At 49.5% G+C, this 19805-nt stretch overlaps 1 protein-coding gene across 1 annotated transcript; it reads left to right on the top strand.

Moving 5' to 3' along the window:
* Positions 1-18242: 18242 nt before the first annotated feature.
* Positions 18243-19391, top strand: FOXE3 (forkhead box E3; the record flags this gene model as incomplete). The annotated part of the gene is made up of 1 exon (XM_080623655.1): positions 18243-19391. The coding sequence occupies one exon, from the start codon at positions 18243-18245 to the stop codon at positions 19389-19391; it is 1149 nt and encodes a 382-aa protein (XP_080479781.1).
* Positions 19392-19805: the final 414 nt, after the last annotated feature.

Here is a 19805-nt window from a genome sequence, read left to right as displayed (position 1 = left end):
CCCCAAACAGACTACATCCACCCTTAAACTGTTGTGGTTAGAGGAGCACCATAGAGGCCTTTTTCTTAAGGACAATGTCTGTATGTTCCCTTTCATTGCCCGGACTGTGAATGTTATCCCTGTGATGTGCTGCTGTTATTGCAAGGGCAATAGAAGGACCAAGCCAAGGCTGAACTGAACTCTGTAGGGTTGTTTGGTTTGGTCCTTGTTCCCCGAAGTATTATCTGGTCACAAGTGATGTGTAGATGGGAGGAAGGAAGCAGAGAGGCAAACTAGTCCCCATGCTTAAGTAGCTGGTGGGATTTGGGGAAGACGATGCATTCATTTCATATGTGGAACCAAGGATCCACCTTTTGCAAACCTATTTTGCTCACAGCTAGCCCAGGACAGCTTCCACATGTCCCCCTTTGAGATGGAGGGTGGACAAAGAGGCTTTTCAGCAGTGGATTATTCTGGTGGAGGTATCGCAATTCAAGTGCATATTTTAACCGAGGGATGTTGCTCTCTGCTTTTGGGAGTTCTTTTGTGCCAGAAGCAGTCACACAGTGTGTGGGAACATCCCTTTTCTCTTTTCTTGAAGGGCAGGTTTCTTTTCACCTCCCAGCTGCAGGCAGGCTCAGCGCACAGATTTATTCAGGGCCAGGGATGTGTGCGTGCACGTGTTTGTTTTACCTGGTTTTGAAAGAACAATGTTGTGGCGGCCGACAGCTAATCCTAAATCTGGGATACCTGGCATTGTAATGAGAAAACAAACCTTCCTGCACTTAAAGTGAGTGACAGGCCAGGTCTGGCCCCAGCAACCTTCAGAACTGGTTTGACCTTGCAACCAAGACCTCCTGGGCTGACTGACAGCTTTTTACAGCCGCATTAGAGCTGAGCTGACCTTGTTTATCTGGGGATTCACCTGGGAGACAGCAGACATGTCCAGGGACATTAAGTCTCAAGCTGAAAATGTTTGCTCAGGTATTAGGGGGAGAGTTAATTTAGACTGAATGCCTCCTATGTGGCACCAGCCACTGCTCCAAGGGACAATGAACCCCTTGGCCGATGACAGTTGGTTTAGACTTCCTTTAGAAATTGCAGTCTTCTTCAAGTGTAGCTGTGCAAAGTCCTTCAACTTGCTCTGAGTTTCCATGCACATGTAATGTTTTGGGGGTTTGGGTAAGAATAGAGCCCAGCTGAAGACGCAGGTTGGTGTCCCTGCAGATGGTTCTTGCTGCTGGCACCAGGAGAAGTGTGTTGGACTGGATGGATTCACTTATGAGACACAAATGAGCTGACATCTGTCCCAAGCAGCGGTGTGGCTGGTGCCCCCTTTCTCTGATACCCATCAAGCCCTCCATTCTCACGCAGGGAATGTGCTTCCTGACTCAGGAGAGGGCTAGGGAATAGCAGCTCTTCCTCTTCCCTTGCATGGACTCAGAACAAGAGGACCAAGAGCTCGAACTGCCCTCCTCCTGCACAGTGAGGATGGGCAAAGGGTACCCAGCAGCTGGTGCTCTACCCCTATCCACACAGCCAGGAGCATCCAAAGGGTGCTGTCTGAAGCCTGATCCTTTCTGATGTCTCCCAGGGAATGAAGTCATTTCAGCAGAATCATTTCATCTACAACCTCTGATTTACACCAACATGCACATACTCTAGGCAGGTACTGAAACCCTCCTACAGCTTCTCTGGGCTCCAGAGAAGACAATTCTGGATGCAGCAGTAAACCTTGGGATTACTACTATTTTTACCCTCTTTTTGGGCTGCCAGGTAACGGCTCTCAGTGTGTGTATGACCGCATGGGTGGTCCTGGCTGTATCCCATCGCCAGGGAGGACCAAGTATTGCTGTTCTCTAGCATCAGGCAGGCACCTTTGCTGTTGGTCTTCCCCAGGTTTTCCTGAGCTGCTTTTTGTGTTGAATCATTACCAATCCCTCCCTTTCCAGATTCCTCCAAAACGCCTCTTTTCCCACCCTAGGACCATCTTCACTCCTGAAAAATGGTGTGCTGAGATCCTACATGTGGATGTCTGGTCTCTGGATGGGGCCGGGCTCACAGAAGAGAGGAAGCGGGTGGCTTGATGGAAATCTGGAGCTGATTCTTAGTGACAACACATATGTCCATGCTGTGGCATCCCTCACAGATGGAAGCCTTTCCCTGTGTTGAAGGAAAGGTTTTATTTAGCTATTTCCTTCCCTTTTTCCATGCTGGTATTCCCTGGAATCACATCCTTCATTTCCTTTTCTGCTCAGGTTTTGCCGCTGTCCTCCCTCTCCCTTCACATGTGCCTGTTCGGAAGTGTTGGGGTAATTGTTTGCTCTGTATTGTTCACTTTCACCTTGTCACTGGGCTTTAGGGACCCAGCCAAGACGAGATGTTAAAATGCTCTGACCAGTGTGAGAGAGACAACCCTGTTAGGATCCTCACAGGAGCAGGAGAAGCTGAAATCTCCATGGGGGAAAGCCTGGGAGCAGCTTTCTCTGCAGCCTGTGGAGGCAGTGGCAAGGTGCTTTTCTTTGATTGTCTCACATTTTCACAGGAATTTTGAGACCTAATGGAACAATCTGAAATCCCTCACTACAGGCTTGGCTTCATTCAAGTATCACATGTTGTACTTAAGGATGAATTTAGCTGCTGCTCTGCAAAGGGGCAACCAGCAGCCAGATGCTGGTGGGCATCCTGCTTGGGGTGCAGGATGAGAGCTGGGTTCCCTTCCCCTGCATTGCTTTGTCTGGCTCAGGGTTTCAGGTCCCCAAGGAGCCTGTCCTGGGACACCCAAAGACCCTCTCCCGAGGTCTTCAATGCCACCATGGTTACAGGCACTGCCTAAATGAAGGAGGGAGGAAGGCACGGGTGGAAACTCCCAGGGACGAGGAGGAGGTGGTGTTGCGTCCCACAGCTGCAGAAACAGCAAAAAGCTCATTGGGTTACACAAGTGCCCCAAATCCTAAACATCTATTTTTTTCCTGACCCACAGCTTTGCATTCCTCTGCATCAAGATCTGTCAGGTCTCTAAAGGCAGTAAGTTCCCAAGGGCAGGAAAAGCCCTTTGTAGCAACCCAGGAAAGATGCCCACGCTAACTGATGTTCCTACACCTCCCTCCTGGGAGCTGGTGGGGAAACCTAAGCTGAAAGTACCCTCTGGATGTGTGGATCATGCACATAGCATGGGCACCACTGTGGGTCTCTCCTGAGCTGGTTCACCTTCAGTAATGAGCCCAGCAAAGAGGGGAAGCATTAAAGTAGTTTAGCCTGGAGGGCTGGAAATGTGGTTGCTGCAGCGTGAAGCCTCCCTGTGCCGGGGGAGGCTGGGATCCTGCTGCTGAGCTATTTATTTAAGAAACAAAATATTATCATTTCAGGCGTTGGCAGCGTGGGGTGTATCAGCCATTGTATCAAAGATGTGGTTTTAATGCACTTTCCTCCGCTTAAACACTATTTGCCTTCTCCTTCAGGCAATTGAATTTAAGAAAACTCTGGTTGCCCAGGTTTTGTTGAGCAAATTGGCCCCTCTGCACACAATTCCCAGGAGGAGCCAGCTCTGCAGAAACTCTGGGAGCTGTCACTTCAGTGCATGGCTGGGATGGGCTGAATGGATTACCCAGCTCTGCATCGTCTGCTCTTTTATCTGTCTCAAAGCAATGGGAAGCCAGGAATAACCCCCCTGGGGTTCCTCTGAGCTCGGCAGATTCTGGAGCCTGGGGTCAGATGACTGTTATTGTAGCTAAAGGTGTTTAACCCCAATTGATTTTGACAAGCCCTATTAGCAGATCCCCCAATTACTTATCGGGTTTTGAGAGAACGTTGTCAGTTTAAGACTGGATGCTCCAACCTGAGTGCTGCTGACAGGATGCAATAGGTACAAAGCTGCTTCTGCAGGAGTCGATAGGAAAAACTCCCCATTAATCTTCAGAGCCAAATTCTGACCCTTCCCCAGGACCCAGCAGCTCTCAAGGGCATCAGGGGCAACCATGGAGAACAGCAGGCTGGAATGTGATGTATGAAGCCTCCTACCCTGCAAAGCACTGAGCATCCTCAGACCAGCCCAGGCTTGGGCTTGAAGATCAGGCAATATATTTGCAGTGTAGCAGTCTCCATCCTGACACTGGGAATGGCACAGGAGCCATGGGACCTGATGCAAAGCATAGGAGAATCCCCGGAAAACTGCTCAGAACAGGCTGAGGGTTGTTCCTGCTCCCCTTCAAAACTGATCTGGATCCTGATACAGAAGGGAGCCAGGGGCATCTGGTACCAGTGAGAGATTGCTCCCCATCTCTGCATGCCCAAAAGCAGTGTTTATCCCACAGGGTTGAACTTGGAGCCCTAAAGCCCAGCAGGCTGGAGCCGCTGCTGGGCAAGCAGATAAACTACATGGAGACTTGTGTCCTCAAGAAATATTGAGTGATAAGCTCTCTGAGGCTCATAAAGAATCATGGAATAGTTATGGTTGGAAAGGACCATAAGATCATCCAGTTCCAACCCACCTGACATAGGCAGGGACACCTCACACTAAACCATGTCACCCAAGGCTCTGTCCAACCTGGCCTTGAACACCACCAGGGATGGAGCATTCACAGCTTCCCTGGGCAACCCATTCCAGTGCCTCACCACCCTCACAGTAAAGAATTTCTTCCTTATATCCAATCTAAACTTCCCCTGTTTAAGTTTGAACCCGTTACCCCTTGTCCTGTCACTACAGTCCCTGATGAAGAGTCCATCCCCAGCATCCCTATAACTCCCCTTCAGATACTGGAAGGCTGCTATGAGGTCTCCACGCAGCCTTCTCTTTTCCAGGCTGAACAGACCCAGCTTTCTCAGCCTCTCTTCATACGGGAGGTGCTCCAGTCCCCTGATCATCCTCGTGGCCTCCTCTGGACTTGTTCCAACAGTTCCATGTCCTTTTTATGTTGAGGACACCAGAACTGTACACAATACTCCAAGTGAGGTCTCATCCCAAAGGTGGTTGAGCTCATTTGGACTTGAATGGGAGTTATGTGCTTTAAGTAATCTCAAAGGGTCTGGGTTCAACAATGTTGCTGATACTTCTTTTTAATTAATTTTTTTTACAATGCAGAAACTGGGAAATAAAAGCATCATCTAAGGAAGGAAATCACTCCATTAATCTAATATTTTAATGAAGTGCTGTGCTATATTGCAGTGCGGGTCGGATGTAGGTGTTGGTAGGAGGCAGGCAGCAGCCTGCTTGTCACCCATCCTGGGGCAGAGAAATGTGTCCATTACACGTGCAAGTACAGTTTAGCCTGAAAATTGCTTTCAGGCAGCAAAACAAACAGTCTCTTGGAAGCCCTGCAAGTTTCACACTTGCTTTTGCATCTTGGTTACTTAGGGAAAGGAGTCACCCGCTTGGGGGAAACAAACAGCCGGCATTGCCTGCTTGGCTGGGGGGCTCATGTGGGTTTTATTCCAGCCCAGGGAGTGCCTGGAGCTGCTGTGAGGCTCTGCCAAGTCCTCTGGGAGGTTTTGTAACAAACACCTTGTAAAATGCAAGTATTTGAGTAAGTAACGTGCCAGGCTGAGCAGGCACTGCTCAGGGTGTTTGCCATCTTGTTTGAAACTTAAGGATGAACTTAAGGATGCTCCAGAGACAAAAGCATTGAATATGCTGTTTGCAACCAATAGTTAATGGACTTTATAGTTAATAGTTTGCATCCCTCAGTTAATGGACAGGTTTATGAGCCATTTGTTTAAAAAAAGCAGAGACCCTAGTTAATGAGCAGCCTATTTATTGTTTCTTAATCATTTGACAGCAACTCATAACCGTGTCTTGTTTTCTATTATGGGCACAATTGCATTAAGTGTGCTCATTCGCCATGTACTATCTCTGAAATTAATTTTCACTTTGAAAACCACTCATATTCTTCCAAATAAAGGATTATATTTAAATGGAAAAATAGCTCTTTCAGATGATTGTTTTCAAAAGAACCCATTCCTTGCCCTGTTTTGGGTTATTAAAGCTTTTTTTGGGTTTATTGCAGGCGTTTTTAGCTTCAGAAAGTTGGGCAATGGAGGAGGCTGTGGTATGTGTTGGAAAGAACTTGGGAGAGGCTTTGGGGATCAATGTCGTGTGTAATCTTGGTCAAGTCACTGAATGCCTAATGGTAAGGAGACCCTTTATGTTTGTTTTTTGGGGATTATTAATTATCTGACAATGTGTCTCTGCCTTTCTGTGGGGTTTCAATAAAGGCTTAAAGAGCTTTGAGCCTGACTGAAGGGACTGGGCAATTGCATCTCCAGATGAACCTCCATACTGGAGCTCCAGTACAGGAGATGTCATGTCGCGACCTGTTAATTTTGCATCATGCTTTTCACCTGGAGATACCAAACCATGGAGGTGCTCACATGCCTCCAGTGATACAGAAGTCACTCCTTCTTCAAGTGCTTGTCTGACCTCAGGTCTCTTGATTTAGAGCTGTGCAAGAAGTACAGGGCTTTGCCTACACCCACTGCCAACCAGGCAGCAGAGAGCTGAGGCAGCAACATAGCCTGGGAGCGTTTATGGGGTGCTCAGTAACATCCCATCAACTTCTCAGGGGCTCAGCACCAGCTTGAATCAGGCCCTTAAAGTGTTCTGCAAAGCTTAAGTGTTCTTTCTTCTCCCACCAACTCCAATATTCAGCGGAATGCTGATATAGAAGAGAGAACTCCTGGCGATGGCTGGGGTAGGAACAAATTACTTTCGCACTAGGGAAAGGTCATCTGTGAAATTTCATGGACAGTCCCCCCTGTTCACTAAACACCCCCTTCCCCTGGCTGCCTTTTTTTATGTTATTTTATTATTATTATGGTTTTGTGTGTTTAATTGCGTGTCAGACCAAGTGCACTCAGAATGTGAGCAGGGTCTGATACAAGGAGGGTGAAATGAGATAATCCATGTTTTCATCATCCATAGGCCTCTCTTTTCACGGGCCGTGGGCCGTACTTTATTAGGCTGAGCAGCTCTGGGCCTGCAAGAAAGAGGAGCCCTTTCTCATCCCGATGAGAATAGTGCTGTGAATGGATTCCAAGTGTTTACTCAGCATTTGTCTCGTGGTTTATCAAAGGAATGAGGAGGAGGTGCCGACAGACCTTTTGTCCCGCTGATGTGTTATGACAATGTTCCATGAATATGCAGAATGGCAGAAGGGATTAGAGCCAGTACAATTCCCCTCCGGCGCTTCCCCCCCCCCCCTTTTTTTTTTTCCCCTTTTTTTTCTATTTTTTTCTCTTTTGCTGGGGATGTTCAGGGCTTTAAGAGTGACCTGCTCACAGTCAGGGCACTAAACATCAGATTTCGCTGCAGATAGGGATGTAAAAATCCCACACTTGTCCAAAGCTGTTAACATCTGACTTGAAGGTTGGGCTGCCTTAGTCACTAGCTGCTCTTTATGAAATTTTGGCAGGCAGGAACTGCCTGGCTGAATGCTTTGTGTTTGGGGAAATGTGGAGATATTGGGGCATAATTAAAACTTGAGTCAATCAGTGACACGTGAAGCCCAGGCCAGTGGTGATGTGACTGCTGCTCTCTGGTCTGCTGCTGGTGGTGTAGGCTGGCAGTGGTACCTCGCTGTGTTTTTAATGTTGCTTCCCACAGTCCTGGTCCAAGAGCTTGGGTGTGATTCAGTAAATGGTGCTGACATCAGGCACGGATGCTCTTCATGCTCTGTGTGCCATTTTGGATGGACAGGTTAATGAGTTAACCCTTGCAATACACCTCTGAGGCAGATAATGAATGTTGTCTCTGTTTTCAATGTGGGGAGACTCCAGCAAGATGGTGTAAATCCAACCTTTCCTCTTGTGTTTCTTGACCCTTCTTCTCCAAGTAAGTCTGCTGAACAACAGTCAGCAGCTATCAACCTATTTGTAAGGCTGATGATGTGTTTCTTATATGTAGTTGAGCAAAGATGTCCCATCTGAAAAATGACCCTCTGTTGCTTTCCTACATCTCAAGAATCTTTTCTGTCCTGGTCCCCTAGTGGTATGTGTGGGAGCTCCCCAGATATATGAGGGGAATGATGACTTTGTGTTCTGGTTGGGTCTCATCCTGGGAAGAAGTGTATTGGGATGTTCTCAGCACTGGTCTGATTCTGCTCCCATCCAAGTCAATAGATCTAAGCACTGCTGAGAGCTGTTAAATCCACCCACAATCTCCCACACCCCAATCAGAAAGATGAAACTAGCCTGTTCCAGCCTTGCTGCATATGGTTAAACTGGTTTCCAACATGTCCTGCCTTTCTGTTTGGGATTTTGGTTGCTCTGTGGAGGATCTGGAGGACATTTGTTCTGGATCAGATGAGATCCAGACGTAGTTTGGATATGGGATATATGGGACATGGTCTGCTCTCATCAAGCTCATGGGAATCACCACGGCTGTGATGACCATCCCTGGTGGGACAGCCTGGGAGTGCAGCTGTGAGAGGTGGGAAAGTGCTGTCAGCTCCTCCTTTGCAGGAACATTTGTGCAGCAATGCTCTGAAGGTGGCCAAGGCTACCAGGTTGCATGGAGCTGCTCTACTTCTGTCCCCATGGCATATGTGGCATGCAGGGCTCTGTTCTGGATCCTGTGTAGAGCATCCCATGGCAGACTTAGCCTGGGGTAACCATTGCCATTGGTTTTCCCCAGAATGGGGGTGTTCTTCACAAGCATCAGCGTGAACAAGGCTTGTGAACCCCTCTGGGGCATCAAGTCTCTGTTTGCAGAACGTGGTGCTTGCTGAGTGTAGGGTTGCCAAGTTTGTAATCTGAGTGTGTGTATGGGGGATGATGAAGGAAGAGGCAGAGAGCAATCTCAAAAGCCCTGGCACTGGCTGTGCAAGGGTATCGCCTGCTATTGTGACATGCTTATTCTGCTTGCTGAAGTCCCTCTCCACCCACCCGGGAACTCAAGCAGTAATTAGGTTAATGAATTTTAATACAGTTATCCCAAGCCCAGCTCTTGGCTGGTGGCTCCATCAGAGCAGTTGGCAATGGCTGCTGCTGACAGAGGGTGTGTGCTGTGATTTGCTCTCTGGGGACATTCTCAGTTGGTCTTGGCTTTGGTGGAGAAGTGACTTCCTAACTCCAGAGACCAAGGACTGTTGCCCAGCTGGTGCTGACATCCTCTCTGTGGGGTCTGCTGAGCACTGGGATGTGTTCCTGGCAGCTGATGATGGGGGATTCGGAGCACCTTGAGCTTGGTGCTTAGGCCAGCCAAATTCTTGAGGCTGGCTTAAAAAGAAAAAGCCTTTACCCCCATCTACCTGCTTTCATCACCATCAGCAGTGCTGGATCTTTCTTCACCCTCTGGGGATGTGCACGGTTTTGACATTGTCCTTTGCAACCGGGACTCCTCAGCTGTGGTGTAAGGAAAAACAAAACAATTCAATGGGAATAAATTCCTCCCACCCTGAGAAACCCGTGATGAAAACACAAGGGTTGGCAGCCCTGGGAAGGAGGCCAACCTCAGTCCCATGGGACGCTTACAGCACAGACACCTGGCTGTTGAAAAGGCCTTCCACCCTCCTTTGCTCATCTTTTATCCGCTGGGGTTTTGTTGATGCTGGAGGCTGCATCTGCCCCCCTTTTTCCTTAAGACTTGTTTACAACCAGATAATTCAGTGGTGGAAGCTGTTGAGCTCTCCGGTGGGTGCTGGAATGCTGCTGGCTGCTCACTGGGGCTCCTCTTAACTCCTTCAGCCCTGTGGTTAAGTACGTATCTCATACCTCTGTGTTGATGTGCCCTTCATCTGGGACTTGAGACAGTTCTTTTGGCTTCCACTCTGCCGGAACACGTTTGTGCATCTTAGGATTGCTTTTTGTTGCTGTTGACTTTTCTTTGAAAACTTTATGGCAGGATGCAAATGCCAGTTCTCATTGGTTTGGATGGGACCTGGGTTCTTAATGCTCTTACAAACCTTGCCCAGACAATTAATGCTGGAAAAATGGTGACCAGATCCTGACTTTTTTCTTTTTAGCCCCTCTCCCAGGCTTGCTGCAGGTTTCCTGTGTGTTTCCCTCCATGTGTGGTGGGGAACAAGCTGCCCATTTTTGATCTTTTGTCTTTGAAGATATGCTATGCCTACTAGGAGAGTTACAAGGCAGGAATATTTGTGTAAGTCTTGTGCCCTCCAAGTCTGGTGGAAAGAAAATGGATAATATTCAATCATCTGAGCATCTCCCAAAGAATAGTATGCAATGCAGTAAACTGACCAAGAAAATGGAAGGAAGCACTTGATGCTCGGTGTGGCTTTCTGACTTCTTCAGGAAGCAAAATCTGTATCAGGCCTGCCACTCTTAGGTCCTGAAGATCTACAACTGGTATTTTCTAGTGAAGGATTTAATGCCATTTTGAAGAGGTTTTCTTCCCATAGCACTAAGGGACACCACCTCCCTCTCAGCCTGGCTCCCATCATGAAGCTCTGCTGAAGTATTTCATTCAATGTTTCTTCTGCAAGAACAAAACATCCTCTTGATCATCCCTGGGAGAGAAATCCCTCCCTTCCTTGGCATCTTGGGTCTCCGCAGACCTGCCATGCTTCACAGATGGCCTTCTTGCTACTGAGCCCTCTCCTTTCAAGCCCGTAAGATGGAGCAAGCGAATGAAAAGGTGAGACAAATACTGATGCTCTGCCTGCAATGGAAAAAGAAGGGTCTTCTGCTCTTTTACCACAGGTTTTTCATTCAGGAAACTCCATCACACTCTGTTACTCACCCATTGCTATTCAAAAGTTAAATTCTGAAGGTTTAGAGAAAACTTGATGTGTCCAGTTAAGCCATTCACTCCATCCTATAGAGTCATGGTAAAAAATGTATTTAACGCAAACAAAAACTAAATGCATGCAGTATGTACAGTGAAACTAAACCAACAAGATGTATGGGGAAAAGCTTTCAGAGATGCTGATTAGATGCATCTGCCGAGTCAACATGAGTGAGATTCTTGGTTTCATCAGAGAGTATTCGGACTGTAGTCCTGATTATGCCACTGGCTTTCTGCTGTACTCCAGATGAGTCCTTTATGCTCTGCCTGCTATCCCCATTTGGAAATGGACAAAATAATTTCTAACCTTTCCGCAAGAACTTACTGGTTTGGATGTTTTTAAAGAAGGGTGTTTGAGGTTGACATTGTGTGGTCTCCAGTCCACGCTCATGTGCCTTCCTTGAGCCTGAGATGTAGTGCAAGCTGAGTTCTCTTCCATGCTCAGCTGGTAAGGGCTGTCAATGTCCTGGTTTGCACTTATCCTGTTGGGTACCCAGGATCCAAGCCAGGTTTCGAGTCTAAAGCCATCTCCATCAGTGACCTGTGTCATAGTGCCTGGGTGAGGACCATGAGCAGGGCAGGACAGCCCTGGGAGCTGCTGGCACCAAGGCAAAAAGCCAAGAGAAAGAGATGTGAGAGGGGCTTGGAGGCCCAGGAGAGAGACCAGAGTCCACTGCTTGGAGGGCTGGGAGGAATGAGTGAGGCTTTTGAGTGAACCAATCTCCCTAGATCATAGATCTGTCCCAAATACGCTGGTGGCTGGCATTAACTGTTTCTCATCCAGAAACAATTCACCAAAGCCCACATCTTGAATAGCTAGGATGCAGCTGGGGTACCACTTCGGAAAGAGAAGTGATATGGTGTGATCCTCCAGAACAGTTACTCCAGAGCAAGCAGTGATAGATAAACCACAAACACTCTCCCCAGGCACTTGGCTGTGACAGATGCTGCCCAGGACCTGGATGCTGGTGCCAGCTGCCTACTTGCATCAAACATTGCTCTGATATAGAGATTCCTATCTCAGCTGGAGGACCCCAGTGCCCACAGCACTTCACAAGTGGCAGATGGAAATGAATTGACTGGATCTCTGTGGACCCCCAGGATAAAGAAATGTCTGGGATGATTTTCCCAGCCCAAAGTAGCACCAGGAAGAGATGGTTTGGCTGGGAGGAATGCGAGACAAAAACTGTGATTCATATTTGTCCAGTCTGATTTGAGTCTGAATCATCTCTCTTGCCTTCTCACGAGGAAATGATATGATGAACCCTGGCCTGTCATGGCTGGAGACCTTTTTCCTGCACCACATGCTCTTTGAAGTCATTGTATGAAATGCAATTGATCATTTGTAGAGTGGTCTCAAAGGCAGATGAGGTCTTCACAACCTCAGCTAAGTTGTCTCCCCTTCAGACAGACAGCTTCTCCACCAACATAGACATATGGCGAGATGTTCCCATTTGAGGTAGAAGGGCTAGTCAGTGGCTAGTGTCTTGCTCCTGGGCTTGCTGCTTCTCTCACCAGGCTTTAGGACACCCAGCAGCGGTGCTGTGCTTGACTACCCAGCCTCCATCCATCTGGTCCCACCACTTCATGGGGTGCCCTGTACCTCCTGCAGTACCAGGAGGCGATTGCCAGAGGTGCCTGCCTAGGCTGGGGGGATTAAAGTGCCTTTGTTTCAAAAGCATTTTAAGCAGTGAGAAAAAAACAACCTGCCAGCCCGGCTGCAGGCAGATCAGGCTGAAGGTACGAGACACAGGGAAATTTTCCATGACAGAGGTGTGCTCCTGGCCTAAGGGGAGGGAAAAAGGCTATTATGGTTGGAGTGAATGAAATTACTGCTGGCAGGAGCATTAAACAGAAGAAAAAGAGAGTGGGCAGCGAGCTAGCAAAGTGGGATTTTAACTGTCTGCCTGGCTTGCAGCTTGTTGGTCTGGGAGTTGTAAAAGAGTAGCAAATGGAAAAGGAAAAGGGTAAATCCTCATCTGGGAGCCTTGCTGCTCAGTGTCTGGCACTTGGACATCAGTTCCTTGATTTCATTGAAAACCACAAGCCTCTGCGGGTTTGGGGGCTAGCTGGAGCTGTGGTGTAGACAGGGTCTGTGCAGCAGAAATGCCTCTCGCTTGGCAGTACTGGCAGAAGCAGGGATTCCCGGTGTGAAGGGCTCAGGATAACCCGGTATAGGGTCAGGAAGAGGGAAATCATGTGGGAGTGCAGGAAACAATCCTACTGTAGTGCCCATGTCCAGGCTGAGTTTTCCTGCCTGTTACTGTCCTGTCCTTATGATCCTCAGATAGATTTGCAGCAGCTTTTGGCAGGATCAGTGAGTCAGATTGTCCCATGGACCTTGCTGTCAATTTATATGGTGAAAGCATCAAAATCTTCTGAGGAGAAGCCATGAATGAGTCTTGTAGAACACCTGTGCAGGGCACCAAGCTTTAACCACCTACCTCGCATCCTCTGAACAAAAACCTGGGAAACCTGGTTAGTGTCCACCAGCGTTTTGTTGGGAGAGTTTAAGGAGAATCTTTAAGCAGAATTGGAGGTAGCTGGAAAGCAGAAAACAGGTTTCTTGTGAAGATCTGCTCTTGCAAGGATTGTCCTCAGTACTTGTGTGTGATGGTTTCTTCCATTGCCTCTGTGTGATGTGTAGCTTGAATCCTCCCAGGATAGAAGGATGTTCAGAGGACACTCAAGACTGTACCTTGCTCAGAGCAGCTTGTTGGCTGGCCACGTTCACTGTGAGGGGGTTTTGAACCCCTGTTGTGGTTGTATTACAATGACATAACAGCGTCATTGGGTTTCTAGGCTATTTAATATTGCTTTATAAAAATAGATATTTAAATGTTCTTTACTAACCCCATGCATGACCCACACTTCTCAGTGTGTTGAAACCACTGGGTAGGACAGCTGAGCCACCAGGGAGAGGGACCAGCTCAGCCTGGCTCTTGTGCTTTCTTTTAGGCTTGGGTTTTGGCCATGAGTTAAGGAGCTAGGGCAGGAATTTTGGGGTATTTTTGTTCCAGGAAAAGGGAAAATTAAATAATTATTCACGCCAAATATTGAGGTTTGTTTTGAACAAAAATAGCACCAAAGTTTATAGAAGCCAAGTCTCCAAAACTCCATACCAAATTTTGCCCCTGAATAATGGCTTGCAATATCTCAAGTCCCTTAGAATTATCTTTTCCCTTCAAGCTTAACCAAATAAATATTTCTATTAAGAATATTATTTTTGGACAACAACAAAAAAAAAGGGTTGATTTTTCTCCCATCCCTTTTATTTCCAAGGGAATAAAAGAGAACTCTACAGGGGGAGAAGATCTGGACTGGTTGTAGTGGGGGGGGGGGAACCCCAACCAAACACTTGCCTGCAAAGGTGAAGAGTAGTTTGCAAGATTTTCTTCAGGAATTTTTCCCTCGTATTTCCCGGTTTGGTATATGATTTACCTATACTTTTCATGAGGAACTGATTTTACCTGGACCTTGCTGCCCAGTCGCCTACAAAGACATTACTGACTCCAAGAATTAATTTTCAGGAATAATTTATTTGGTTTGGTTATCCACTTCCTGCACCTTGAAGAAGTGGAATAGCTCAGGGATGGGTGTTTAATTGTGGCTCCTTTGACCCCAGGTGTCATTGCCTGGTGTCCTGGGCTGGTTTTTGCATGGCTGTTGATCCTGCACCCAAGCAGCATGGTGCCCCAACTCCTGCATGTGTGCTAGCTGTGGTTACAAGCCACAGAGTTGTCAGAGTCTACTGTTTCTGTTCTCCATCACATGTTCCTCCTCTGAGAACTGGAATCACATGAGGAAATTCTTCCAGGATAAAAAGATTTCCTCCCCTGCAAGTGTAGTCACCTCATCTTAAGGTACTGAGCTCTTATGTGAGTGACTCAATTTACCTTCTGGTGGTGAAGCTAAGTAGTTGTGATGGGAGGGTCTCTCAAGCTTCTTCTGAGGGTCTCCATCTGGGAATTTGGAGCACGGATGGATTCAGACAGGGATGTGCTGATGGCGGGAATGGGTCCAACTGCTGTTATTTCAAGGCAGCAGTATACATGCAGCATTCGGAAGTCCCACATGCTTGATTGTTGGTTGGGGTGTTTCAGGGCCACGCTAACAGCACCATCAACAGGTCATGTATCATTGAAATATCCCTCAGAGGCCAGTGCTGTCTGAAGGATGATCTGAACTGCTCACTGGGGCAGTCCTTGGGTGAGGAACCAGGACTCCCACCCCCTGTTCTTCCTTGCACATCCCAGGGGTGGCTGGGATACTGCTTCATGATTAAGGGGAGGACTTTGCAAGCAAGGATGCTCCAAATGCAACTCTGCCCAGTGCAGATACCTAGGCTACTGTTTCACCCAAGACAGGGCAAAAACACTGGTGTTTCAGCATGGCCTTGTTAAAGAATGTGAACATCTCACCAAGTTACCCTCATACTGCATGCAGTTCAATAGAAGATTACTTTGTTTTGGCCAAGCAAATGCATGTTTTCTGAACCATGTGGTTGCAAAGAGCAGCTTGGAAATGTGAGCTGAGTACCACTGATGTAATCCCTGCTTGGGTGCATGGAGTGCTTGGAACAGCAGCTCTCTGAGGGTGCACAGCCCCTGTTCCTCTGCAGTGAAGCAAGTTCACCCATGCTGTAAAGCGATATTTCTAGAGGAGGGTGCAGCTCTAGTGCAAAACAGTTTGGGGGCTGGAGGTAAAAAAGCAGTGAAAATCATTCTGCATACTCTGTTAGGATGAACTGATTCAGAAGGCAGCTGATGCTGGCAAGACTTACACATACTTAGTAAATGTGATTTATTTCTTCCTTGTCACCTCATTTTAAAGAGAGATCCAGATTGCGTTTGTTTGGTAGCCGTCTTTATTGTAGTCTTCTTTCTATAAAAGATCTGGGCCAGAAAAAGCACCCTGAGTGAGAAAGCATATGTGGGAATCTGAGTCTGTCTGGCTTGGCTTTCCGTATTCAATGGTAAAACACAGTTTGTTTCCTGCCTGCCTCCGTCCCGCTGTTTTATCCGTCTGTCAAAACTAGTTTGACATCTGGGTCCTAACCTGGTGAAGCTGAGAGTGATTTGAATGGTCCCATCAGCTTTAAAGTAACTACTCACCAGTTGGAGTCTCAGCCAGCCCGAGATGGGGCCTGGGCTTCTCCCACTGTGTGTAAAATGACATAAGATCAGGGCCTTGGACTGTAAACACTTCACACAGTTGGGTCTTCATACCCTGTTGTCCAGCTGAGATGTCTCTGTGCTAGATGTGATCTCAGGTGCAGGCAGCTCCAGATCCAGCCGTACTGTTGGGTTTTCATTTCCAACTCTTTTTCTAATGTTTAGACTAATAAAAAAAGGAGAAAGTGAGTGATAAGCAAGGGTTGTTTCATTTGACTGAATGAAAAAAGCTGTTCCTCTTTCATACCCCATAACCCTCTTCCCTCCCAAACCCATTCTTGCAAGAACACATTAAAGTCCTTGCATTGACATGAAAATCTCACCAGCCACTGTCTGCAGAGCTGAAAGTTTCCATCTCCCCTTGGGTGGGAATTTCCTTTGTGCATCCCGAAGTGATCTTTAGTGACTCCCTTTTTGGGCATCTGTGCTGCTGCCCTCTGTAGTGAGTGAAAAAGTTGGATCTCCTGACTGAAACTAACTGGCCACATTCAGATACTTGCTCAATTTCCGTGTGAAGTATGAATCCTTTTCCCCCTCAGCTCTCCAAAGGTGAAGAAATGGTCCCTGCTGTGCCCTTGATGTACTTTTCTCCCTGAAAATTTGTGTCTCTAAGGCTTTGTTTCATCTTTTCTCACCTGCTCTCTGTCCTCCAACCACTGCCTGCACTCCTGTTGTTATCCTCATTTAGCAGAAGGGAATCTGAAGCAGTTTACTCCAACAGCAGACCAGGACCGGACCCAACATGGCTTTGTTAGACCCACAATTCCCTGCCTGAGCCCTGGGGAATGGAAGAAGAGCCACAAATATCCTCAGGCAAAAGAAAGCAAGAACAAAACCACATGCAGACACAAACAGGGGAATGAGCGATGGTGGGAAACAACCTGGTTGGTGAATTCAAAACCATTAGGACATGCTTCAACAACTGAAGAATCTTTTCCAAAAGGCTGGCTCATTTTTTGGTTTAAAAAGGGAGGAGATGGTACAGCCTGGTGGGATCACCTACTCACCTCTGTGAAAACAGACTTTTATCCTGCTCTGCTATTGGAAGTACTTTCAACCAAACTACAGAGGTAAAGGCTGTGTTTTTTACTCCATATGGAGGGATCTGCTACTGCATTAATGGTATAGACATTTCCATCTGTGCTCTCAGGACACAGACATGTAGCTACATACAAAGTTGTGATCTGGCTATGGAAGTCCCCCTGGCTTGTTCAGCCCACCCTCATGCAGTGGCTCCCCTACCTGCTCCAGGCCAGGCTGTCCATGGATGGGCATCTGTCTCAGAGGTGATGCCATGCTCGACAGCAATGGGTGACGATGGTGTGAAAGCCCATGGATTGTTTTGGTGCCAATAAAGCAGCCATCAGCACTCCAGTTCTGGTATCGGCTTATATTGTGGATGGGAGGCTGTGATTCTGCCAGCCAGCTCTGGAGTGCGGGATGAGATCCAAAGAGATTTTCCCTGAAACCCAGCAGAGCTTTCTGAGGCCGGTGTCTTCCTTCAGCTTCAGCCGTGGTTTCAGCCCCTCTGCAGCGATAGAGAAATTCTTACTTCTGTCTGCCCCCCAAATGCTATCCCTGTTTCGCATCCCTTGCTCAACCTGCAGGCGGTACTTGTGGGCACCCCCAAGCTCTGCGGACTATTTTCCTTTCTCCTAATGGAAAAGAAAAACCAAACCAACCAACCTTTTCTCAGGCTTTCCTTACCCAAGGGGTCTCACCAGGCTGCGAAGTAACTAAACTGAGGGGCTTGGTTTTGGAGAGACACCTCCGGCCTGGCCCGCCTCTGAGCGCTTCTCGCAGGGTAAAAAAGACAACGAAATCCAAGCGGAGGGGGGATCCCGGCGGTAGGTTACCTGCTGTGCTGCTGGGGGCGGGCTGCCGCACCAGCCTCGCCTCGGTCTGCCCGTGGGGACTGGCTTCGTTCAGTTTTTCCCCTGAGAGGAAACACCAGTTAAAAAGAAAGTAAAAGACGGCCCGGGAGCGGAGCCGGCAGCAGCGCTGGCACCCGGGACCCCCGGAGAGGGACCGCTCGGGGGCATGGCTGCGAGGTAGAGCCTTGGGGAGAGGCTGGGGGATTTAGCCATGGGATTCAGGACCCCTCCCCAGGGGCCTCCTCCTCCCGCCGGGGAGAGGGGCCGGGGCGGGCCGGGCACCGCACACCCCCCCGGGGGGGGCGGCCGCCCTATATATTGCCAAGAGGCTCAGGACCGACTTCCCTATCACCAGGAGCTGCCGCGGCGCCTGCCCCCCTCCCCGTCCCCTCCCTTTCCCCCCTTCCCTTCCCTTGGGGGGGCTTTTTCTCCTGCAGCCCCCCCATCCTCCGAGAAGGAGGAAGGCGAGGGCCGTATATGAACGCGGCCGGCTTCCCCTGCCTGCGAGGCATGTGCACTCTGCCGGCGCCCAGCCCCGCCGCCGCGGCCAGCCCCGGCTCGCCCGGGCCTCCCCGGGGGTCTCCGTCGGTGAAGCCGGAGCCGCGGGGCGGTGGGAGCAGCCCCCCGCCGCCGCCCCCCGAGGAGCCGCAGCCTCCCGCCGGTGGCCGCCGGAGGAAGCGGCCGGTGCAGAGGGGCAAACCCCCGTACTCCTACATCGCCCTCATCGCCATGGCCATCGCCAACGCCGCCGAGAGGAAGCTCACCTTAGGGGGCATCTACAAGTTCATCACCGAGCGCTTCCCATTCTACCGGGAGAACCCCAAGAAGTGGCAGAACAGCATCCGCCACAACCTCACCCTCAACGACTGCTTCGTCAAGATCCCCCGGGAGCCCGGCCACCCCGGCAAGGGCAACTACTGGACTCTGGACCCGGCCGCAGAGGACATGTTCGACAACGGGAGCTTCCTGCGGCGGAGGAAGCGCTTCAAGCGCACCGACATCACCACCTATCCCGGCTACATGCAAAACTCCAGTGCTTTCACACCCCCTCCCGCCGGCCGCCCTGCAGCACCAGCAGCACCCTACCCCAACACCCTCTGCTCGCCGGGCTATGGCCCCCAGCTCTCCAGCACTGTCTTCCACCCCTATGCGGCCGGGGCAGCGCCTCCAACACAGCATCCCAGGATGTTCAGCATCGACAGCCTCATCAGCGGGCAGCAGGCCCTGCAGCCCTCTCCACCGTCTGAGCTGGGCCACCCATCACTGGGCTTGCCCGGGGCCGAGCTGGCTCCTACCTGCTCCACCGGCAGCTCAGAGCCTCCCTGCTTCCAGGCGCAGCCTGTCAGTCCCAGCTTGTTGGGCCGGGCTGGCCCTAACACCTTGGCTTATCCCTATGCTGCCTCACCCCCTCATCTGCCCGTGGCACAGGGCAGCTACTCACCAGGCAGCCCGCAGCTCTATGGGGCTCCCAACAGACTGTCCCTGCCGGCCATGCGGCCCCCAGCCTGCGCCGAGCACAGTGAGCAGCTTCTGGGGCTCTCCGCATCATCCCTTGGCCAGTTTGGCTCCAGCAACTCCTACATGAGGCAGCCCAATTTCCCTGCCGGCCTGGAGCGGTACATGTGATGGGGTCAGGAGAGGCTTGGTTGGATGGCCCCAAGCTCCCATAGGCAACTCTGGACATATGGACTTCTCCTTGCTATGGAGATTGGCTGGGGTGGGGTTGGGGGTCCCCAGCTTCTGACTGTGTGCAGACACACACTTATGGGGAGACCTAACTCATCTCTTTCTCAGCTTATGTTTAGCTGAAGGAAAGGTGATCTATTTTCCTGCCCTATCCCCTCTTGGAAAAGATGCTCTTTGGCTTTTTCTGCCAGGCAGGGCTCCCCATGCCCATGGGGTGCCCATTCCCCACAGCTCGACCCCAGGGATGCTGTCTGCAGCAGGGCACCCCAGGACAACTCTGGGGCAAGGAGAAGCACACCCCGGAGGTGGGTGCATGGTGTAACTGCAGGAACTATCTCACAAATGGGCTTTCTT

Source organism: Psittacula echo, assembly GCF_963264785.1.
Source record: "Psittacula echo genome assembly, chromosome: 7".
Lineage (NCBI taxonomy): Eukaryota > Metazoa > Chordata > Aves > Psittaciformes > Psittacidae > Psittacula > Psittacula echo.
The sequence above is the reverse complement of the archived record's forward strand: the minus strand, read 5'-3'. Positions and strand labels throughout refer to the sequence as shown.